At 40.9% G+C, this 25278-nt stretch overlaps 1 protein-coding gene across 2 annotated transcripts in view; it reads right to left on the bottom strand.

Moving 5' to 3' along the window:
• wasla (WASP like actin nucleation promoting factor a) overlaps positions 1 to 25278 on the bottom strand; it is a 75110-nt gene that overhangs the window by 21419 nt on the left and 28413 nt on the right. For both annotated transcript variants that reach the window (XM_043709143.1, XM_043709144.1), the window contains exons 2-5: positions 15170 to 15304; positions 10376 to 10462; positions 4436 to 4532; positions 3409 to 3435 (exon numbers count right to left, since the gene is read on the bottom strand). In XM_043709143.1, coding sequence (XP_043565078.1) covers positions 3409 to 3435; positions 4436 to 4532; positions 10376 to 10462; positions 15170 to 15304 — 346 coding nt within the window. The remainder of the gene's footprint in view (positions 1 to 3408; positions 3436 to 4435; positions 4533 to 10375; positions 10463 to 15169; positions 15305 to 25278) is intronic.

Genomic DNA, 25278 nt, shown 5'->3' with positions numbered 1-25278 from the left:
ACCTCCACTCCCGGCCCCTTCCCCTGCCACCGCAGGAGGTGCAAGACTTGCGCCCATACCTCCCTCCTCACCTCCCTCCAAGGCCCCAAAGGAAACTTCCAATACCGCCACATATTCACCTGCACCTCCACACACATCATCAATTGCATCCTCTGCCTCCTCTATATTGGGGAGACAGGCCGGCTACTTGCGGAGTGTTTCAGAGGACACCTCTGGGACACCCGGACCAACCAACCCAACCACCCTGTGGCTCAACACTTCAACTCCCCCTCCCACTCCACCAAGGATATGCAGGTCTTTGGACTCCTCCATCGCCAGACCACAACAACACGATGATTGGAGGAAGAGCGCCTCATTTTTCGCCTAGGAACTCATTTTCCGCTCCCCCCACCTTGTCTCAGTCAAATCCATCGAATTCAGCACCGCCTTCCTAACCTGCAATCTGTTTCCTGACCTCTCCGCCCCCACCCCAGTCTGACCTATCACCCTCACCTTGACCTCTTTCCACCTATCACATTTCCGACACCCCTCCCCCAAGTCCCTCCTCCCTACCTTTTATCTAAGCCTGCTGGACAAACTTTCCTCATTCCTGAAGAAGGGCTTATGCCCGAAACGTCGATTCTCCTGTTCCCTGGATGCTGCCTGACCTGCTGCGCTTTTCCAGCAATACATTTTCAGCTCTGATCTCCAGCATCTGCAGACCTCACTTTCTCCCTAAAGACTAGTCACTCCCATCTGAAGTAGTCATACTCCATGGTATTATATTTTACCACCAACCTCTCTGGAGACATCCTGTCCCACTGGCAGGACAGATCCACAAGAAATGGCAGTACAGTGATTTACAGTCTGGCCTCAACAAAATTTAGTGGTACATCAGAAGATCAGACAGATACTAAGAACCAGCAAAGAATTAATGAAATAAGGAGAGAACAGAATACGAAAGAAAGGTAATTTATAATATCATCATAAGTTTAAAAAATACGTAAAGATTAAGAGTAATTAAAGTTAATGCTGATCCTCAAGAAAGTGAACCTCAGGAACAAACAAAAAACAAGAAAATGGCAGTGGTGTTAAACAGGGTATTCTGTCTCTCTCTTGATTGCAGAAGACTTAGAAAATTTCCCTTGAAAATTACTTACTATATATACTCATGTACAGGTCAATCTCATGTATAAGTAGATCCCTTATATTTAGCCAAAAAATCTTGTATTTTCCATATATCTAGTGTATAAGTCAACCCTATTATATTGCATTAATTTGTTTATACCAGAACGATTCATCACTCTTTGTTTACTATATTGCATTTCTATTCATTCATAACTCTGCTTATTGCACTTTGTTTACTACAGCACGTTTTGATTCATTCAGACCAGTTTGAAATCTATTGGTACTTATTGCACTTTGTTCACTATACATCCAAAAGTTAATATCGTTAAAAGTGTAGCATGAATTTCAGCCCCTCAAAACCCATGCCTGCGTATTAGTCGACCCCCTAATTTTTAAACAAAAAAACCATCTTCAAAATTCGACCTATACATGAGTATATGGTAATTTCATCCTCTTCATGTCTGCGATTCTCCACTAATGAGATAGTTAGCAACACCACCATCTTTCTAACCTGGAGATAGTTTCCAAAAACACATTCACTCCATTACAAAAGCACATTTCTTCCTCCAGTAACATTATCTCTTTGCAGTTGACATTGTCATCCATTATGGATGGAAATGTGTTGCTGGAAAAGCGCAGCAGGTCAGGCAGCATCTAGGGAACAGGAGAATCGACGTTTCGGGCATTAGCCCTTCTTCATCCATTCCTTTGTTACCCTGCATTCAACTGTTACAAATGCTCTTCTTTCTTCCTCTGTGCATCATAAACATCAGTATATTCAACTCTAATATCCTGTTGCCAAAGAAGTTCTGCTTGATCTACAACAACCAAATCTCATTGACCCTATGCAACAAATTGCCCATTTGTTACTCTGGCTACTGTGCTTTATCTTTCCTCCTTTCCAGGTCCACTGAGAGCTTTTTAGAAGTTACCCACTTCAATCAAGCTTTTAATCCCTTTGGCTCAGTATTCAATTTAAATTTTATGAAGCATAGGACTTTACCTGAAGCACATATACATCTGCAAACTTAGCTCCTGCTGGAACACCCAGCAAGTCTCTTTGAAACCAGACTGTATTATCCCGTGGACCAAAGAGAAAATTAGTGATAGAAATAACTTCTGAGTTTTAATTATCTTTAATATCGATTATTAAGCAGCACTTTTCTTTTATTTCTTCAAAGTCAGTATACTATATTCATTGCTTACATCAGTCACTTGTAAATTTAGGGAAATGAAACAGATTGGCCACATTCATTTTTAAATATTTTTCACTAACCAATCCCGATCCCAAACTTCCAGCTGCACACCATTTTAATTCTCCACTTCACTCCCATCTTGGGCTAAACTGGGTCAAATAATTTCAATACAAACTTGATGAACATCACTTCATCTTCCTAGTCGTCGTCTTACTCCCTTCTGGCCTTCAAATCTTAGTCACCAACCCCATTTTCTCTCAGTTAGCAGATCATGATAATGAAGGTCAGCTATTTTACTGAAAGTAGAGGCTAACTGCTTGTGTTGGGTCTCCCAGGAAGCTGATCTCCATCCCTGTGATCTACTGAGCCACTGCAGCCTTCCTATCTTTACCAAAGTTTCTGTGTTTTCTCCTGTGCTGCAGACAGTTACATCTGTTTTGGACCCAACCTTTGTTCTTATTTGCCTAATTTTCTAAAAATATTACAGATGTGACAAAATATTCAGGTCAGGCAGCATCTGAGGTGAATGTAAACAAAGTTAATGTTTCAGTTTGACCTCTTTCAGCAGATAGGAAAACAGATATAACTAGTTTTAGATAAGCTAGATGGCAAGAGGGGCAGGAAGGGAACAAAAAGTGAAATTCTGCGATGTGTGGACAGTGGAGAAATTATTGATCAAAATGCACCGGTAATCCTTAGTTGCTGCTGCCTCCCCAAAGAATGAGCCATCAATTATTTGATATGAAACTGTTGAACTCAATACCAAGTCCAGTAGATATGAAGCACCTCATTTAGGTTGGAATGCCTGCTTTGATTGCTAAATTACCTGATTTTCATGCTTTCATAGATCCCTTGCATTTATTCCTTTCCAGCTACCCCCTCCATTTCCTTGCTCTGAACATGTTAAAAAGCCATTCATCTCTATATTATTTAATTGCGATGAAATGTCATCAGCCTGAAATGTTACTTCTGTTCATCTTGAGACAGCTGATTTGCAATTACTGTGCTTTCAGCACTTTGTTTTTATCTGCTTCAAATTGCTAGTATGCACAACAGGTTGCTGTAAATTTCAATTGATGCTTTGGAAACTATTCTAGGTACATACCGTTTAGTGGTGGCTCTCGCCTTTTCTCTGTTGGAACAAAAATATGTTGGAATTTGATTAAAATGAACTTAACTTTCATAGATAGCTCTGTACACTATAAATAGATAACACTTTGCTTCCACCAAAATATAGTAAATTTTTTCATAGAATTCATAAAATCCCTACAGTGTGGAAACAGACCATTTGGTTCAACAAGCCCACACCAACTTTCTGAAGATTATCCCACCCAGACTCACTCCCCCACCCTATCCAGAAACCCTGTATTTCCCATGGCTAATCCAACTAACCTACACATCCTGGACATGATGGGGAATTCAGCATGACTAATCCACCTTACGTGGACAACTTGGACTGAGAGGAAACCAGAGCATCCTGAGGAAACCCATGCAGAAATGGGGAGAAGTGCAAACTCCACACAGACAGTCACCCAAGGCTGGAATTGAACCTGACCCTGGCGCTATGAGGCAGTAGTGCTAACCACTGAGCTCATTCTATATACTGTGTTACTCAAGTTAATCTTATTCTATTCTCAGACATTACTGTACCAAATTCAGTCATTAATTCAGTCTATAATTTGTAAACAGCTTGTAAAGAGAGAAAGTTATTTTGAAGGCAAGGAGCTGAATGAAACTGGCAGAGAAGGATAAATATTGGTTTGAAATGTTACTTTAATAATCATAGATATCTTTTCAATGGATCTGAAATTGTCAGAAATAGAAGTATCTTTGGTGGTTTGGTTCTTGAGAAACCTACCATAATTTTACCATCTAATATCAAAAATAAAAAATTGAAATTGCAAGTAAGACTTTAAAACATGAAGGAAGCTCGATTCACACTAATGGCCAATCAATAAGTCACTACAGTATACCTTCTGATGAAGCTAATGGACATCCTACCTCTCCCCTCACCAATATAAAAAGAAACAATTTAGGGCAATTGAAGCTACAATTTAAAAAGCAGTGAATAGCTGCCAAAGCAAATTAAGCACATCATTAAAGTACACAGAATACACAACCACAGTACACACCAGTTCTTCTTTGGCGTCTTCCAATTATGTCACTGACTGCAAACTTGAATCTTCTTGCCTCTTCTTCACTTGCAAAATTAAGTCCTATTTGATTTGCCTGGGAAAGAGGTCATTGCAAAATCACTGTTACTAGAAAAACGTGAGTAACATTTTTCAATTTTTTAAACCTAACCACATCAATAAACCCGTAAACAGAATCAAAGAAGCCCTATAGTACAGATAGAGGACATTCAGCCCATTGAGCTTTCACTGACCCTCTGAAGACCATTCCTCCCCCCCAGCCTATCCCTGTGACCCCCACATTTACAACAGCTAGCCCACCTCGACTACACAACCCTGAACACTATGGGGCAATTTAGCATTGCCAACCCACCAATCTGCACATCTTTGTATTGGAGAAGAAAACCCGTACACTCAAAGAATGTGCAAACTTCAAATAAACAAACAGACACCGATGGCCGAAATCAAACCCAGGTCCTGGTACTGCACTGCCCCAAAATAGATTCCAGGTACAAAAATAGTAACACAATTCCTCTAATCTGTGTCCAGGTATTACATAAGGGATAGTCATTGATTACTTGTATTACTGTATTCACAATTCATCCAGACAACATGCTTTTTTAAATAAGCTGATTTGCATTAGAGAAGGATTAGATCTTCTGAGGAAGATCTTCCGATCTCTCACTGACCATCACCCCTGAACGCCTGCAGCATTTGTAACAAGCTATATGAGTTACAGCATAATTAGAAATAAATTATATTAATAGGAAGAGAAACATGGCTGTAGGGTGACCAAGACTGGGAACTCAATATTCAAATGTACTTGAAGCTCCGTAAGATTGGCTAAAGAGGTAGGATAGCATTGTTAATTAAGTGTTTGTGAATGCAGTGGTGACTAGAGGTGTAGGGGAATTAGACTGTGGCGTGAAAACAGTTAGAGTGGAAATAGGAATAGCCAGGGAAAGAAACCATGGATGAGAGTTGTCACACTGTAGGACAAAATATAAATCAGGGAATAATGAGATGAGTATCAAAGGCACTACAATTGTAATGGGTGCTTTTTAACTGCGTATTGGGTGGACAAATCAGAGGAGGGCGGCAATATGGAAGGCAAATTTGAAGAATGCTTCAGGGATTGTTTCTTCGAATAGTACATGATAGCATCTACCCATGAACAAGCTATTTTAGGTTAGCATTGTACTGTATGAGGATTAATAAGAGAATTCATAGTTAAGGATCCTTTAGGTGACAGCAGTCTCAAAATAAAAAGAACTTTAAACTCAGCTTGAGGGACTGCTACTCAGGTCTGAAAACAGTGTCCTCAAATTAAATAAAATTAATTACAGAGGTATGAAGAAAGGGCTGCTCCCAAAGTAGCATTGGGAAATTAGTCTAAGTGGATCGGCAATGACAAACATTTAGACAAAGGTTTATTCCAGTCAAAAAGACAGCACTCAATGAAAAGCATGAACCACCTAATGTTAACAAGGCGGTCAAGGACAGTATCAAACCAAAGATGAAGGCATCCAAAGTGGTGAAAAGTAATCACCCAAAGGATTGGGAATATTCTAGAAACTAGCAGTGGATGACTAAAAACTGAACAGAATGGGAGAAACTAATGATGAAAAAAAGATTGGCAAGAAATATAAAACTAAACAGCAAGAACTTCAACAGATACATAAAAACAGTAGCTAAAGTAAGGACCTTTTTAGATAAGACTGGGCAATTAAAAATGGGAAACAGAAATGACAGATAACTGAAATTACCATTTTGTACCAATCTTCACAACATTACAAACATCCAAAGATGACAGATAAGCAAGGTGCTAATGGAAAGAAAGGTATTGTAACAGGTACTATCATGTGGACCAAAGCATTTAACAAATCAATGGGACTAAAGGAAGTCAAGTCACTGGGACCTGATGGCCTGTATCCAAGGGTTTCAAGGAAGTAGATGCAATGACAGTAGAGACAATGGTTAAAACATTCCAGAATTCACCCATTCCTAGAGTCAACCCCCCCCCCACCCCGATGGGAAAACTACTCACCTGACACTCCAATTCAAGAAAGGAGGGAGACAGAAAGCAGGTAACCAGGCAGAAATAAGCAAAGCATAATATCTGGCATTGAGAAAATGCTAGTGTTGATACAAAGTGTGGCACTAGAAAAAGCGACTCTCTTGCTCCTCAGACACCATGTGACCTGTTATGCATTTTCCAGTTCCACGCTTTATCAACTCTGATGCTCCAGCATCTGCAGTCTTCACTTTCTCCTGAAATGCTATAGTTTATTACTAAGGAATAAATGGACTGAATGGCTTTTAGAAACATTTAGAAAAGCTTAATGCAATCAAACATATTCAACACTGTTTTGTGAAAGGGAAATCAAGTTTGAAAAATTTGCAAGGATTATAACAAGCAGAATTGATAAAAAGGATCAGTAGGTGCAGTGTTTTTGGATTGCCAGAAGGCATTCATTAAAGGCACCACATAAAAGATTATTGCACAAAATAAATGGTATTGGGGGTAAAGTATCAACATGGATCAAGGATTGGTTAACACAGAGAAGAGAGTCAGGATTAATGACTCTTCTTCATGTTGGAAAGACGTTACTAGTGAAATGCCACAAAGAACAGTCCTTGGGTCTCCACTGACTACATCAGTGACTTGGAAGGGCAGTGTATAATGCATCCAGATTTGACAATACAAAAATAGGAAGGAGGACATATTGTGATGAGCACTACACGAATCTGCAAGATAGGTTAAGTGAGTGTGTAAAAACTTGACAGATGGAGATTAATATATGACAGTGAGGTCTCGCACTTTTGTCGAAATAATCAGAAGGCAATCTATTGTTTAAACAGAGACAAGACTCCAAAAAGTGTCATACAGGAGGATCTAAACGTTCTGTACGAAACAAAGTTAGCATGCAAGTAAGTAATTAAGATGACAAATGGAATTTTGTTCTTTACAACTAGGTGATTGGAGTTTAGGTGAATGGCTAGAAAGATGGAATAGGATGAAGGGGTTTAGATTCCTTGGACATTTGGATAAGTCTGGGGGAGATAAAACTTAAAAATTCAATAGCGTTCACCTAAACAGAATTGGGCTACTAGTCTTGTGGGGACAAAAAAACCAGAAATTGCTGTTTCAGCCAGGTAGACACTTTGTATGCCTGGTACTGTTTCTGACTGCTCACCTGCCTTCTTCGTTTACTCGGATCAACTTTCTAACTTGGTGGAAATGGAGGAGAAGGGGATATTCCACGTGTCAAGGTTGTGGATTACAATTTTGATGCTGCTAATGGCCCACAGTGCCTCGTGGATGCCCAGCTTGATTTACTAAATATGTTAAAAATCTCTCCTATTTAGTGCGGTGGTAGTGCTCCATGACAGAGAGTGAGTATCCTTCACTGTGAAGACAGGGATTTGTCTCAACAAGCACCTGTGTGGTAGTTACTTCTACCAATCCTGTTATTTCTAATGTGGACAGATACATTGAAGCAGGTAAATTGATGGGGATGAGGTCAAGAATGCTTTCTCTCCTGTTGATTCTGCAGATGCTGTGTAGCAGCTATGTCCTTTATTACTCAACTCATTTGATCAGTAGTGGTGTTGCCAAGTCACTACTAGTAACGGAAAAATGGAGTCCTCAATCCAAAGTGTATGGAATCATAAAGTCTCTCCAGTGTGGAAATCGACCATTTTAGCCCAACAAGTTCACACCGACCCTCTGAAGAGTATCCCACCCAGACCCATTCCCCTACCTTATCACTCTACATTTTCCCTGACTAAGACACCTAGCCTACACATCCCTGAACGCTTGGACAATTTAGTATGGCCAATTCACCTAACCTGCACATCTTTAGACTGTGGGAGGAAACCAGAGTACCCAGAAGAAACCCATGCAGACAAGGGGAGAACGTGCAAACTCCACACAGACAGTCGCCCGAGGCTGGAATCAAACTCTGGTCCCTGGCACTGAGAGGCAACAGTGCTGGCTGCTGGTTCTGTCGTTAGCACTGCTGCCTCTCAGCACCAAATACAGAACCACCATGCCAGCAGTGTTGCCTCTCAGTGCCAGGGACCTGGGTTCGATTCCAGCCTCGGGTGATAGTCTATGTGGAGTTTGCACATTCTCCCTATGTCTGCAAGGGTTTCCTCCGGGTGCTCCTGTTTCCTCCCACAGTCCAAAGATGTGCAGGTTAGGTGAATTGGCCATGCTAAATTGCCCAAAGTGTTCAGGGTGTAGGTTAGGTGCATTAGTCAGGCATAATGTAAAGTAATAGGGTCAGGGTGGGAAACTCTTCGGAGGGTCGGTATGGACTTGTTGGGCTAAATGGCCTTTTTCCACACCGTAGGGATTCTACAATTCTATGACCTATATACTGCACAGTTACCTCCCTCCAAGTAATGTTCAATACGGTGTAGTGATCCATCAGCAAGCAGGAGCGATAGATGGTAATCAGATTTTCTTGCCCATGCCTGACCTGATGCCATGAGACATCAATGTTGAGGACTCATAGGCAGTCAGGAGAGAGTTACCCTATCACTATGTTGCCACCTCTGCTGGATCCATTTGAACAGGTCATACCCAGGGATGGTGATGGAGGTGTCTGGGAAACTGTTTTTAAACAACTATTCCACAAGTATGGCTAAATTTGATTAGTCAATGAGACAGCTCTCTCAATTCTGGCACGAGCCATATGCTATTAAAGAGGATTCTGCAGGTTGGACAAAGTAACCTTTACCTTTCTTGTCTGTAGTCCCTATGCTGATGTGAATAATCCATCCAGTTCTGTTCCTTTGAGACTTTATAATGGTTTGATACACCTTAGTGGCTGAGTAGACCATGTCAGAAGGCAGCTAATAATCAACAATATTGTTATGGGCTGGAGTTGTATGACCCTAAATGGACATTAGCTATGATCCCAACTGATGTTATTACTGAATAAAATCACATCCCTGACTGAACTGTGGCTTGATAAATTAGAAACCATCTCACATCGTAGTCTTTCACTGAAACACAAGCACCAAATGCTGCAGATCTGATTTTAATAGTGAAATAGAAGTTTATGAACCTACTCTATTACATCTATAGATTTTCTGGTCTTAAAAGTTTAATAGCCTCTTCCTCGAGTACTGACGGAACTTAATTTTTCTCAGCTTTGAATAGCCTTTCTAGGGTTCTATCAAAATATTTCTGGTCAGGAACTTTCAAAACTAAAGCCCTTCCACTAAAGCACCCTACTTCCTAACTTACCTGAATTAACTCCTGCTCCCTTCTCATACCAGGTTTTAAAAAACTATGGCTGCTGAAAACCAAGTTAAACATTAAAACCTCTTATACACACTAAAATGCACATGCCACTAGTTGAAAATCTAAACTGTAGAAATGCTATTAAAATATGTGAGAACGGTAAAGTATATTACAATTAGTAAACCAAATAGGTTTTTTTTACAATTACCAACAGTAGTTTCAAGGTCATCATTAGACTTCTAATTCCAGATTTTTAATTCAAATTCTAACATCTGTCATCATGGGATTAGAATCTGGGTCCGCAGAGCATTATCTGGGTCTCTGGATTACTAGTCCAAAGACAATCACAATGTCATCACTTCCTCCTAAAATCGTCACTGACTGTAGTACACTTTGGTATACCCAAGGTCACGAAAGGAGCCATAGATACATACAAGTGTTTTGTTAAATATTCAAAGTGAAAAATTGTAGCTCATGCTTTGAAATGGTTGAATGTTTTATTTTTCAAATGTTGTATGTCTCTTAACCTACAAAGATTTAGTTACTCTAGAACTGTTAGTTGAGTAAGCTATGTCACAAGACAAATCAGAACTTATTTTTAAGGAACATCTAACCTTTATTGCAAAGAATGATTATCATAAAACTGTCATTAAACATTAAAGTCATAAAATGAAATAACATACATCACCAATAAAAGTATGGAAGTATGATCGAGATGGATTATAAACAAAATTGTTGTACATTTCTTGCTCCCACATTAATCTCCCATCCTATGATAGAAAGAAAAAAAGTTAAATTTCAATTCGAGGAACAAGATCTGGTACTAAAATGGGTCTGTGCAATTGAAATTATTCTTAGGAAATCGGAAACTTATTGCTTTTATACTAACTCAGATTTAAAAGAAGGGTACAAATCAAAGAAAATAAATGCTCATTAAAAATGTTGATATATTTTCTAAGAAGCCAAGTTCTGTGAATGCTAGAAAGCTGAAATAAGCAAAAATAGTTTGGTACACTCAGCAAGGCTAACAGAATCTGTGGAGAAAGAATGAGAGTTAATGAAGCAGGTCAATAGCCTTCTAGCAGAACAGAAATGCTAACTATTTTTCTCGGCAGATTCTATCTGATCAACTAGGCTCCTTGGATGCTGCCTGACCTGCTGCGCTTTTCCAGCAACACACCTTTCAGCTCTATCTGATCAACTGTCTGTTTTCTCTGTGCAGTAGCCACCTTCCTTATCTGCTCTCAGTGCAAAGTTACTGGTCATGCTTTTCAGAAATTTGGCTTTATTAGATAGTTTATATAATACATAGTGAATTAAGACTCAACAACTGCCAAGAGAAATGAGTAGAAAATATTTTGTTAGAGAATTCGGAAGAACAGACCTGGAGCACACAATGAAACACACCAGGTTTCAGATTTAGTGTGGGGCATTGGACAAAGAGTTAAATAGTAGGCAGGACACTAACAGTGAGGACCAAATTATGGACATGCAAGGAAATGGACTGGCAGAGCTTTGAGTTTTTCCTTTGTTCTTGACTCTCAGCATCCAGACTTTTACATTCTGCAAAGTATCACTACAGGACGTAATGGTGAGCCTCCTAGACATTCTGACAAATAGGAACAGATTAAAGATATTTTGCTGTAATGTACACATACAAACCAAAGGTGTTTGTCAACTGCTCAGCTGAAGGCCAGCATGTCAAATTTGTATTTTTTTTTTAAATCAACCCGCGCAAAAATGTTATGACACACTTCTAGATCAGGCAGGACTTGAATCCAGACCTTCTAGCCCAGACGTAGGTACATTGCCATTGCACCACAAGAGCCCTGTCTGAGCAATTGAGAGTATTTAGTTTTAAATAAAATATTTGTCAAATAAGAGGCTGATCAGATATATCTCAATACAAGCAACATCCCTTAAAAAGGTCATAAAAGCCTTGGAAACACTGCTTACTAAAAGCAGAGATTTTAACTTATCAGCAAACTTACTATGTAATGTCATCAAGACTTTATTCCAACATTCATATAAATATTATTCACTGATCAAAACTGTTGTCAAAACACTCAACTCAGATGGATGAAGAAATGCTTCCAGATTGCCTTCAAAACCTCACCAGAAAAAGTACAATGTCCACACTGACTCCTGGGAATCTCTTGCCCAAGATTACCCAAACTGGAGAAGTAGATTCTGCAAAGCTGCCAATCACCGTGTATCTCTGACAGGCCCAGATGGAGGTCAAGAGGAAATAACAGAAGGAGCATTTGAAAACATGAATATCCCATCCACATCCCTCTTCAAACATCACTTGTGGCAAGGTATGTGGATCCAACTTTGGACTATTTAGTCACTTCAGGACCCAGAACTCCAGAATGAAGGAAGTCACCCTCAGTTTTGAGAGACTACCAGAGAAGAATATGGATTCACTTCACCCATTTTATAGTGTCCATCTTTATTTCATCATCCAATAATTTAATATTACTTAAATTGCTAGTTGGGCAGTTGTCTATCTTTGATAAAATTTGGCAAAAAGGGATAATTGACGCACTGAGTAGTTTCTAGGTACCCTTATTGAAGATTGGTGATATCAATTTATATTCTGAGCTCAGATGCCTGAGAGGGGGCGCATAGGGCATCGTAGTGACATGAACAAGAGATATGAAAGGAAGCAAATCTACACTAAGGTGCCAGGAGAAGTAAAAATAAGATAGCAGAAGTGGAAGCTTTTGTAACTTTTATCTCTTTATTCATGCACTCACAGAATGACCGCATTTCCGGCTCGGCCAGCATTTTTTGCCCATCCCTATTTGCCTGAAGGGCAGTTAAGAGTCAACCACAATGCCGTGGTCTGGAGTCCCATATAGGCTAGACCAGATAAGGATGACAGAGTTCCTTCCCTAAAGGATATTCTCGAACCAGATGGGTTTTTCCTGACAATCAACAATGGTTTAATGATCATCGTTAGACCCTTAATTGCAGATTCTTTATTGAATTTGAATTTCACCATCTGTCATGGTAGGATTTGAACTCAGGTCCTTGGAACATTAGCTAAATTGTCTGGATTAATAGTCTGATGATAATACCACTAGGCCACTGCCTCCCCTTACTGAATCATAGTGAACTCTGATGTAACAAAGACTGAAACATGATCAAATTGATTTAATATCAAGAAATGACAGTTCAGACAAGAAGATATAATAATAATCAGAAACACCTGGAAATGTTCAGGCTTAAATTTCTAACGTGAGACTTCAACTAAAGGAGAAAAAAAAACTCAAGCTTCCACTGGGTTCTGCTCCAGGTCAGTAACAAAAGAACTGAGCGAACAGAAATGTTAGTCGTTTTAATGGAAAATGGAAGTGTCTCAGAGTCAGAATTGGTAAACAAATATAATGTACATGACTGTTTCATGATCCAGTTTCTCAGGGAAGTCACAAAAGCCAGTGCTAATTTTGATCTGGCACTTCCAAATGACCCAAAAGATACACAGCAACTGGAAACTGCATCACCCAAGGCATAGTAAGTACAAGGCGAGAAAGGTAAACTATGAAATCATAAAATAACTCAAAATGAAGGAAACTGAAAACAAATGCACTGAGATAGACAATTCAGCACTTCACTGGAGTGCTCTCTCCTTGGGCTCCATCTTCACTTGTTGTTTATTCCTGATCACCTGCTCCCACCCTATTTTCTGCAAAAGAAAAATTTTTCCTAGCTACCATCAGCCTTAAGGGTCACTGGGCCTGAAACATTAACTCAGGTTTCTCTACACAGATGCTGCCAGAACTGCTGAGTTTTTTCAGCAAATTCTGTTTCTGTTCCTTAATAACTTGCCCTTCCCAAATAATAAACCACGTGAAACCAGACATTGATATAAATGATATGCAAATCTCTACTGATGCTACTCATAGAACACTAACGAGAGATACTTAGGAGGAGAACAAAGGTGATAACTATAATTAAGTAACTTGATACTGAGGGAGCAGTAGATTGACAAGATAAAATGGTTGCCTGCACTTAAAAAGAAAACAAGTTAACTCGTCTTCATTCCACATAGAATGAAAGCATGAAATTAAACATCAGGAGAAAATTAGAGGATTGTCTCTAACGGAGTAAACAAGAGTCAAAAAGATTCAGAAAGGAAAAGGTACTTTCTTATTTTTGATTAACTTCCCCAAGCACAAAGTCTATGGGAAGTCTTAGAATGTGTCATACCTTGATTTCTAGAAGGTGTTTGACAAAGCTTCATATTTGACAAAATAAGCAACATGCATTTGGGGTTTGGGGTTAATTCCAACAAATTAGCTGATAAGCACAAAACAAATAAAAAGTCATTTGAAGAGTCCTGATGGAACAGAGGGGTAAATAGAGTAAGGTGCTAACCTCAATGGTAAATCACTATAATTTGTTATAGAGTCATAGAGATGTACAGCATGGAAACAGACCTTTCGGTCCAACCTGTCCACGCCAACCAGATATCCCAATCCAATCTAGTCCCTCCCACCTGGCAGCACCCGGCCCATACCCCTCCAAACCCTTCCTATTCATATACCCATCCAAATGCTTCAAAACGGTGATTTACAAAATTAATTTATTACAGTTGTTAAGCTTCCAGATAAAACCAAACCAGAAGGAGCTATGGAAACACAGGAGGCAGCTCAAGATGTTATAGAGTTAATTTAATAGAATATTTTAGCAGGTGGAGAAATAGCAATTGAAATTTAATTCAGATAAAAAGTTAATTCAGTAAGATAGGTAAAGGAATGCATTTAGAAAAAAATATTTTGTGATTACTGAATCATTTATGCAAAACGGAAAATGATACCTCGTTGTCTTGGTGGAAAACTCAACATGGTCAAAAAATGCAAAGGCAATAGACAGTTTAATTAAATAGTCAAACAGTAGAACCAAATCATAGGATATTGTAAGCAAACTTGATGGAATGCTAGAACACTCATCATAGAGGGCTAGCTAGTGATTGAGTCAAGAAGTAGATATAGTGTAGTAAATCATACAATCAACTCCAGATATCAAAAATCTGAGTTATGAGGAAAGATAAACAAGTTAGGCTTTCATTTTGGTAACAAAATATCTAATAACCTCAGGGCTACACAAGTTAATTAAGAAAATAGCACTTCAGAATACTGCTTCAAATAATGAGAATTGGACAAGGTAGACATGGATTCAACCAGGAAAAGACAGATTTAGGATTACTGGCACAAAATAACTCTTCAGAGTTATCTATATGTAAGATGCAGGATACAGAAATGGACTGTTTGAGTCTTTTGCCACAAACAATGGATGTATTGCCTTGGAATTATCTACTTATGAACAATTTTAAGACAGTAGGTTGAGAGCCATAAAATGATGAGCTTTACTGAAACCTGAGAATTCCGACTTTTATCACGCTAAAAGAAATGGAACTCAAATCCCAAGAATAAAAGATTGTGTGCCAACATGCTTCAAAATGCCCTTACCTTTATATCATAAACGCGGATAAAGTAAGACCTTTGAGGATTGTCTTTGATAAGGCAGGCGACTCCACAGCATTTTTTCGTCCAATGTGAACTGCGCTCTGCAGCAAATACTTGAACAACGGCTGATGATAATGTCTGGAAGTAGAAAATAAATAATTATACATTTAATATTTAATAAGGTAGGAAAAGTCCAGTGCATACCATGGTGATCATTGATGGGTCTCTTATTGTTTGTGATATGTATATAAATAATATAGGACCAAGTAATGAATCTTGTAGGATGACAGAGTTAAAAAAAAAGAGAAAAAAAAAGAGAAAAAGAGAGAAAGAATATCTAGGTTACAGAAAGAGTAGAAAGGTTATGCTGTGGCTGTCGAAAACTTCGAGTTAGGCCATAGCTGGGGTACTCTGCGCAGTTTTGGTTGCCATACTGTAGGAAGAATGTGATTATATTTGTGGAGTACAGAGCAGGTACACCTGGGTTGTACCACTTCAGCTATGTAGAGAGGCTGAATAGACTCTGGTTGTTTTCTTTAGAGCAGAGAAGGCTGGTGGGAAACTTGATTGAGGTGTAAAAGATTATGAGCGATAGGGACAGGGTAGATAGGAAGCAGCTATTCCCCTTAATTGAAAGGTCAGTAATGAGGGGGCATAATTTGAGGATAAGAGGAGCACAGAACTTGTCACCCAGAGTATGGTGGAATCTGTATTACATTGTCCAGGATGGTAGTTAAGGCAGGAAACTTCCTACCTTTTCAAAAGTGCTTGGATGAGTACTTGAAATGTCATAACATTCAATGCAATGGACCAAGAATTGCAAAGTGGAATTAGTATAGCTAGGTAGGCAGACTCAATGATACAAAACATCTCTTCTGTACTGTATAACTCTATAATACATAGAACATATGCTAGATGCTAAGAAATGGGCAGGGTAAGTTTGAAGGTTAACAGTAGCTTGAACATCAGAGATCAATTTGAACACCTTAAAGCAAAAAATAAAGTACAGTACAACTTTCTCTAGATTGTCCATCTTTCTAGCATCACTTCTTCATAACCAACATTTATCTACAAATCTCAGTTAAGTGTCCAAAATACTAACTCTATTGTACTTAACAGCTATATCACAACTCCATTTGTCCCTATCTCTCAGATCCCCAGGTATTTTCCATTCCCTGCAGGGAATGCTTGATACAGTGCTAAAAACTGAAACCCTGATTAATGCTGTCCTACCTAACTAAAGCATAGCAACTCTATCTTCCTTAATTGATATTTGTTAATTCACTACAGATAGTGCAATTTGCCTAGGGTTTTTTTTGATCAATACGACTCAACTCAGTTACTCACAGAGAGGAAGAATACAAAATGTTGAGCCAACAGCTAAGGTGAATTAGAAGTATCAAAAATTGGTAGTTGGTTGGTAACTAATATTGTATGGTTTTAGAAAGCCAATTAAAGTATATATTGCAGATCTACAATAAGCACTCGGCAAATATTGAGTGTGGTGCTGGAAAAGCACAACCAGTCAGGCAGCATCCGAAGAGCAGAAGAATTGACGTTTTGAGCATAAACTCTTCATCAGGAATGAATCTAGTAGCCTAAGGGGGCTGAGATAAATTTGGGGGGGGGGGGGGTGGGGGTGAAGGTGATAGGTCGGAAAGGAGGGTGAAGCAGATAGTTGGGAAGGAAGATGGACAGGTGGGACAGTTCAAGAGGGCGGTGCTGAGTTGGAAAGGTTCAATGTGGGATAAGGTGATGGCAGTGGGGGGTTGTGGAGGACGAAGAAGAAATGAGGAAACTGGTGAAATCCACATTGATCGCATGTGTTTGGAGGGTCCCAAGGCAGAAGATATGCATTCCACCCCAGGCGTCGGGTGGTTAGGGTTTGGCAATAAAAGTTGCCCAGGAAGCGCATGTCCTTGATGGAGTGGGAGGGGGAGGCAAAGTGCTCAGCCACAGGCGGTGGGTTGTTTGGTTCAGATGTGGAAGGAACCTTTGGGGTCTTGGACAGAGGTGAGGGAAGGTGTGGGTGCAGGTTTTGTACTTCTTGCGGTGGCAGAGGAATGTGGCAGATGGACCTAGCAAGAAAGTCGTGGAGAGAATGATCTTTCTGGAACGCAGATAGGGTGGGGAGGGAAATATATCTCTGGTGGTTGGGTCCGTTTGCAGGTGGTGTAAGTGGCAGAGGATGATACGAAGTATCCGGAGATTGGCGGGGTGGAAGGTGAGGACCAGGGGAACGTGAGGACCTTGTTGCGATTGGAGGGGTGGGGTTCAAGGGCAGAGGTTCAGCAAGTGGAGGGGATGCACTGGAGGGCATTATCGAGCACATGGGAGGGGAAATTATGGTTTATGGGACATTCTATGGTGGAATTGGTCCTCTTGGGGGTAGATGCAGCGGAGGGGGAGGAATTGGGATTAAGGGATTGCATTGTTACAGGAGGTAGAGTGGGAGGTGGTGTAATCCAGGTTCCTGTGGGAGTTGTTGGGCTTGTAGAAGATGTCCGTGTTGAGTCAATCACCAGAAATGGAGATGGAGGGGTACAGGAAGGGGAGGGAGATGTTCAAGATGGTCCAAGTGAACTAGAGGTCGGGGTGGAAGGTGTTAGTGGAGTTGATGAATTGTTCAATCTCCTCGTGGGAGCATGAGATAACATCGATACAGTCATTCAATGTAGCAGAGGAAAAGGTGGGGAATGGCATTGGTGCAGCTGCAGATGATGAATTGTTCAATGTACCTGAAGAGGCAGGCATTGCTGGGGCCCATGGGGGGGGAAAAAGCTACTTCTTTGGTCTAGAGGAAGTGGGAGGATTGGAAGGAGAAATTGTTGAGGGTGAGGACCAGTTCAATCGAATAAGAACTCTCCAAAACACATGGGATTTAACCAGTTTCCTCATTTCCCCTCCCCCCATCTTATCCTAGATCCAACCTTCCAACTTGGCACCGTCCTCTTGAACTGTCCTACCTGTCCACCTTCCTTCCCACCTATCAGCTCCACCCTCCTTCTGACCTATCACCTTCATCTACTATCGCATGCCTAGCTACCTTCCCCCTACCCCGCCTCCCATTTATCTCTCAGCCCTCTTAGGCCACTAGTCTCATTCCTGATGAAGAGCTTTTGCTCAAAACGTAGATTCTCCTGCTCCTCAGATGCTGCCTGTCCAGCTGTGCTTTTCCAGAACCACACTCTTCGACTCTGGTTGTCGAGCATCTGCAGTCCTCACTCTATAATAGGCAAATATTTTCAAAGTACATGACCTAAACATTCTAAAATATTACAGTCGCAAACATACCAGAGGTGACAATATGATATAGGCAGGAAGGAGACACAGTGGGAGTTCTCAACAAGACATTTTATGGGCTCCAAAGTCAAAAGCATCAGATAAAAGATGGGCATGGAAACATCCTGTTAATTACCATCTGTGGCCATCCAAGGGGTGATAATCAGTACAACAAATTTTGTTTTAATCTTCAGCCTATGAACCAGCCTGGTATGACGACTGCTCTACCCAGGACTGCACGAAAATACAGAAGGTGGTGTGCACAGTCCAGACCATCACGGAGGCCAACCTTCCACCCACAGTCTCCATTTACACAGCTCACTATGGAAAGACTGCCATCAAAGACCCATCGCACCCTGGTAATGGTCTCCTACAACCTCTTCTGTCAGGCAGAAGATACAGAAACCTAACACACGCACCAGCATGTTCAGGAACAGCTTCTATAGGGGGCATTATTAGACTGAAGAATGGACTCTCTAGCCTCAAATAATGCTGACCATACTAATGTAGCGCATGCCCTGTGCAATGTAACCTGTATGCCTCTAACTTTTTTTTTGATCTGTACATCCCTGCTTACTACAACCTGCCTGTATGGCTGGTAAACAAAGTTTTTCACTCTACTCCGGTAAACATGACAATAAATCAAACCCTCAAAAAGCGAGCAAAAATTATACACCTCAAATACTGCAAAGTTTATTGCATTATTCTGTTCAAAAATTACAGTTTTTAGAATTTATTTACCTCAGCGCAAACATCCTTGTTCAATCCAATGGCCACGCAAAATATGAACAGCTGATTCAATTTCAAGTCAACTTATCCTCAAAAACTGTGATCTATTGCGATGTCCAAGTCAGTTGAGGGCATAAGTGAGAAGACTCTTTGATGTTAAGTTTTATTTAAAGCAAGGTTGTATTATTATTTTGATGATTTATGCTGCAATCAAAGTTTAACAGATATGTATATCCCCTGCATTATGTTTCTATTACTTAGTCTGTGCAGACCTCTTGGTTATCCCCCAGAATATTTCATCAACCAAGCATACTCCTGGTCCCTGAAGTGCCAGTTAATAAGAAGTTTGCTGTACTCCTTCATGTTGAACACTGCTTGGAGAAAGTGCTGAGGATGGCAAGGACACAGATTCATCTCTCGGTGTAAGACTTGAAGGTTCTAGAAAAAGAATGGCTCTGTGCCACCATGGCTGGCTGAGCTGGCCCGATCCTAAAAGAAACAGCTGCTGGGCTAGGTTTGCAGCAAGTGCTGAAGCAACTAGCAAGTAGGAAAATTCTACTTGGCCTTATCTTCACCAATCTGTCTGCAGATGCATTCACCATTGCGTCATTAGGAGTGACAACCTTGCTCTTGTGAAGGCAGTCCCACCTTCACACTGATGATACTCTTCATCATACCACCTTACTAAATGGGACATACCAAACACATCTGGCAAATCAAAACTGGGCATCCAACACAGGACTACTTGCAAGCCAAACAACAGTAGGAGCATGCAATAAATAGGGTTAAGTGATTCTACAACCAACTGATTGGACAGGTGCTGTAGCTCTGCCATACCTAGTCATGAATGATGATGGACAATTAAACAACCTACAAAAGGGAGAGGCACCATAAATATTCCCTTCCTCAATAATGAGGGTGTCCAGCACAACTGTGCAAAAGGCAAATGGCAATGTATTTGTATTCACCTTCAGCCAGAAATTCCACATGGCCAATCATTTTGTCCTCTTCTTGACGTCCTTTACAACTCATACCAGTTTTCGTCCAATTCGATTCATTCCACAAGATGTCAAGATATAGCTCGAGACACTGGATTCTACAAAGGCATGACCTCTGACAACATTTCAGCTGCAGTACTGAAGGTTTGTGCACTGGAACTTGCCACATCTCAAGCCAAGCTGTTCTAGTACAGATGGCATCTATCCAATAATGTAGAAAAATGCCTAAACATATCCTGTGCACAAAATGAAAGGCAAATCCAATCTTACTATATGTTGCCCTATCAGACTACTACTTCACCAAAATGATCAAAGATGATATTGACATTGCTATAAACAGCACTTACTTAGCAATGCCCTGCTCACTGATGTTCAGTTTGGAGCCTACCTGGGGCCCCAGCTCCTGACCTCATTACAATTTTGTCCAAATATGAACAGAAGAGCTGAACCTCTGAGGTAAAGTGAGATTAACGGACCAAGACATCAAGGCAGCATTTGTCCTAGTATAGCATCAAAGAGCCTCAGAAACCCAAATCAATGGGAATTGGGAGAAAAATGCTTCACAGTTGGAATCTTATCTCGTTCAAATGGATATGGTTGTAGTTTTTGGGAGGTCAATCATCTCAATGCAAAAACATAACTGCAGAAGTTTCTCAAGGTTGTGTCCCTGACACAACCATGTTCTGCTGCTATATCATTGACATTCCATTCATATTAAAAGGTAAAAAAAACTGGGAGGTTTGTTCATGATTGCATAATATTCAGCACCATTCACAACAGCACAGATACTGAAGCAGTCCATATCCGTATGCAGCAAGATATGGACAATACCCTGGCTTGGACTGACTAGTAGCAGGTAACAATTGCATCAAGAAAGTGATGGATTACTCTACACTTACCTGGATAGGTGCAGCACCAAGAAGATAAAGCAACTCATTTGATTGGGATTCCATGATTACTTTCAACATTCACTGCTTCACCAATGACATAGTGGCAGCAGTTCGTACCATCTACAAGATGCATTACAGCAACTCAACAAGGCTCTTCCAAAACATGCCCATCTTTCTCACAACTCAACAACTGATTCTTTTCAAAACTCCACTTCATACAACTACATTTAAAGTCTCCTAATGTTACAAATAATATCCCCCATCACTGTTACCATGCTATAATATCCTCCTCATTCTGTCTGTAGTCTTTGACAGAATAGAGGCCATTGACCTCTGCTGCCTCTTTACCATTGGCCAGCCGAACAGGAATGTTCTTAATCTGATATATCCAGTCACATTTGGAGAATCTCTGCCACTGTTCTCATTATTATCTCAAGTTTCTTGAGCTACTTGGCTCACAGAGTTTCATGTAAATGTTGCTCTTCAAAAACATCCTCAAACAATGCCAAGATATAAATGCAGACTGAAAAAAAAACAAATTCTTTCTTATCCAGACTTCACTCAACTACTCTACTGCACCTTGTTGTGAGTCAGTTTCTCCAAACTCCAGGCCTGACTGACTGGAAATGCCCTCCAATTAAAGAGTGGAAAGATCAAAGCCACTGTGTTTGATCCAGAGCTCAACTTTCACCCCCATAATCTCTCCATCAGAAAGGTTTCATACTTACAACTTATACTATTACCTGTCTCCCACCCATGCCTATGCTTATTTGCAGTCAAAATCTTCATTCATGCTTTTTCGTTGAAACCTAGAGAGAGACTTGACTACCCAATATAAAGCCTGGCTGGTCTCTCATTTCCCAATCTCTGTACACTTGAGCTCAAACTGCACCAAAGCTTCCTTCGCCATCACCGTTTGGTTGCTGAACTGCAATGATTCCTGGTTACCAAGATGAATCTTGATTTCCTTCCCTAAAATAGTAACTTTGCATTTACAGGAACCTAGATTATCTGAACAAGATGAGCGGGCAGTATTTCATTCGGATAATTGATAATTCAGTTAATGATTCAATGCCTCTCCTCTGGGGCTCAGAGTTTTCCGAAGTTTCCTTTTTCCTCACTGTCTGCCTTGCTCCCTCTCTTTGTCTCAGGGTTTGTTTTTGAACAGACACACACTTGTGTGTAAGGGTCCTGCAGCATTGCTGAAGACTCCACACCCTCCTGCATCAGTTCAATGGGATTGACAGTGAGCACTTGCTAAGTTTGTTCCCAGTTCAGGAGACTAGGCAGCAGCACACCACACGCGGTCAGTTAACTGCTCAGGGTGGTCAGAGTCAAGAAACTCTGTACATGATGAGTGAGGGAGAGAAAAGTGAGTGGCACACCGTTACTTTTGGTGCATGTGTGGAGATGTCCTGAGGGGGTGAGTATGCTGTGTAGAAGAGATTCAGAGTTATTCAGTATCAGATGTTAGCAAGTATGAGTGCGAGTGGGGAAGATGTTGCAGGAAATAGTGGGTACAGTAACAGAGATAGGTATCAATGAGAAGATGGTGGCACTTTCACGAGCGGAGTGGAGGTAGTCATGGATCTTCTTATATTCTGGGCATTCCTTCAAATGGTTGAGACTGCACTGGGCTGGATGGTAACCCTGGTCCAGATTGGCGTGGTTCCAGTAGAATGACATCTTCTGTTGGCCATGGAGAAAAGAATGTCCTGCCTCTGCTTACCCCATCCCCATCAGCAGCATCTTCATATCCCTGCCCACAAAGACAGGCACCAATTTTCCATTGTCTGCCATATCCAGGGCCAATGTCAGGAACGATGCAGGACAGCTCCAGACTGACAGCTCTTGCCTGGGTACACAATACCTTTTTAAAGGTGGTGCTGCACTACACACATTGGTCAATTCTGGGATATCCAGGAAGTGGTGAGTTGTCTTGGAAATGGCAAATAGTATGATGGTGCTAGAATGTGTGAGATTTACCAAAGGGTAGAGTAGGTAATAAATCAGGGCTGAAAATGTGTTGCTGGAAAAGCGCAGGTCAGGCAGCATCTAAGGAACAGGAGAATCGACATTTCGGGCATAAGCCCTTCATCAGGAATCAGGTGTAGGTAATAAATCAGGTGTGTTTTGTAAAATAAGGTGATAGACATCTTCAAGCATCCCTATATGAAACATTCCAAAAGAACAATTGACAAAACTAACACTTAAATGGAAGAAATTAAAATTCAGCCCTTGATCTATCAAGGCAGGTTTCATTTTGGGATCTGCCTTGTGTAGTATTACCATTGGATGGAATCAGAAGAGCGAGAATGTAGTGCAGCCAGGTACAGATGCCAATCGAGAGTAATCAGTTGAAGATTCTGATGAATTGCACTATACAGAACCATACAACAGGTCAGTTACAACAGGTCAAAATTTATTTAGACGGTGGTATCACTTGTTCTAGGCTAACAACTATTTTTGTTTTAATTTTTATTGATTTTTTGGTGGTTAGCCCCGAACCCTATTTTTCCCATAGGCCCCGTTATTTCTACAACACTGCATTGCACAGCTACAACATTATAGGAGAACAACCTGTACATGATCTCCTATTTTTGAACAGCATGCAAAAATTCAGGCCCAAAGCTAACACTTCTCTACATAAAAAAAGTCAGAACAACAGCAGTTTAAAAGAGTGAGAAGTGCAGATACAGGAAGCACATGGTGAGGACAGTGCAGGAGAGTGAGAGAGTGAGAGAGTGAGAGAGTGAGAGAGCGAGAGAGCGAGAGAGCGAGAGAGCGAGAGAGCGAGAGAGCGAGAGAGCGAGAGAGCGAGAGAGCGAGAGAGCGAGAGAGCGAGAGAGCGAGAGAGCGAGAGAGCGAGAGAGCGAGAGAGCGAGAGAGCGAGAGAGCGAGAGAGCGAGAGAGCGAGAGAGCGAGAGAGCGAGAGAGCGAGAGAGCGAGAGAGCGAGAGAGCGAGAGAGCGAGTGAGAGAGAGAGAGTGAGAGAGAGAGAGAGAGTGAGAGAGAGAGTGTGAGAGAGAGAGAGAGAGTGTGAGAGAGAGTGTGAGAGAGAGTGTGAGAGTAAGAGAGAGAGAACCTGCACAGTTACCACCTTGGCTGTTTGAATTCATGTATTGCTGGACATGGGAGTGCATCTGGGAAAATTAACAAACAGTGAAATTCACAACTAATTTTGGAGGAACTGTTAGGCGAAGTTCACAGCACAGAATCAGATAAGTTAATTGGTGTTTTAAGTCTGTCCAAGAGAAAGGCTGCAGTAGTGAGTATAGTGGATTCTTTCTTGATTATATGTTTTTGGAGAGAAATCTCTTGATTAAACTTAAAATATAAGCCATAGCTATTAATTTAACCTGGGGCAGTGTTTGTAGAGGAATAAGACAGTGTTATTTTCTGGGTCTGTAGATTGCGAAGGAGCAAAAATGGCCTTTGCAGTGATATGTACTTCTTGTCAGATGTGGGAGTTTAAGGGTTACTGCGGATTATAACTGCCATAAATGCTGTTGGATGCAAATCTTATCAGGTCCAGTGGATCGGTTGGAGACAGATAAAAGCGATGAGGAATTTGCAACAGCAACAGTACGTGATGGGTGGCAGTTATAGGAAGGGGGGGGGGGGGTAGTCTCAGATACAGTCACATAGATGGGTTAACTCCAGGAAGGGTGAGAGAGGTCTGCACCTAGGGCAGGAGTCTTTTGTGGATATACCCATTTCAAACAGGTATGCTGTTTTGGAAAGTGTAGGGGGTGATGGTTTCTCAGGGGAACGTAGCACAACAGCCAAGTTTCTGGTAGAGACTGGCTCTAATGCAACGAGGGGTACGTCGGCTTCCAAGAGATCAACTGTGTTAGGGGATTCTGTAGTCAGTGGTACAGACAGACATTTTTGTAGCCAGTAGAGAAAAAGCAGAATGGTGTTTTGTTTCCCTGGCGCCAGGATCAAGGATGTCTCAGAGAGGGTGCAGAATGTTCTCACGGGGGAAGAGGGGCCAGCAGGAGGTCATTGTCCACATTGGAAGGGAAAAGGTTGAGACTCTGAAGGGAGATGAGAGAGAGTTAGGCAGAAATTTAAAACGGAGGTCCTCAAGGGTAGTAATATCTGGATTACTCCCAGTGCTACGAGCTAGTGAGGGCAGGAATAGAAGGATAGAGCAGATGAATGCATGGCTGAGGAGCTGGTGTATGGGAGAAGGATTCACTTTTTTGGAT

The sequence above is a fragment of the Chiloscyllium plagiosum genome, chromosome 19 (assembly GCF_004010195.1).
Source record: "Chiloscyllium plagiosum isolate BGI_BamShark_2017 chromosome 19, ASM401019v2, whole genome shotgun sequence".
Taxonomy (NCBI): domain Eukaryota; kingdom Metazoa; phylum Chordata; class Chondrichthyes; order Orectolobiformes; family Hemiscylliidae; genus Chiloscyllium; species Chiloscyllium plagiosum.
This window is presented reverse-complemented; position numbering and strand designations above follow the sequence as displayed.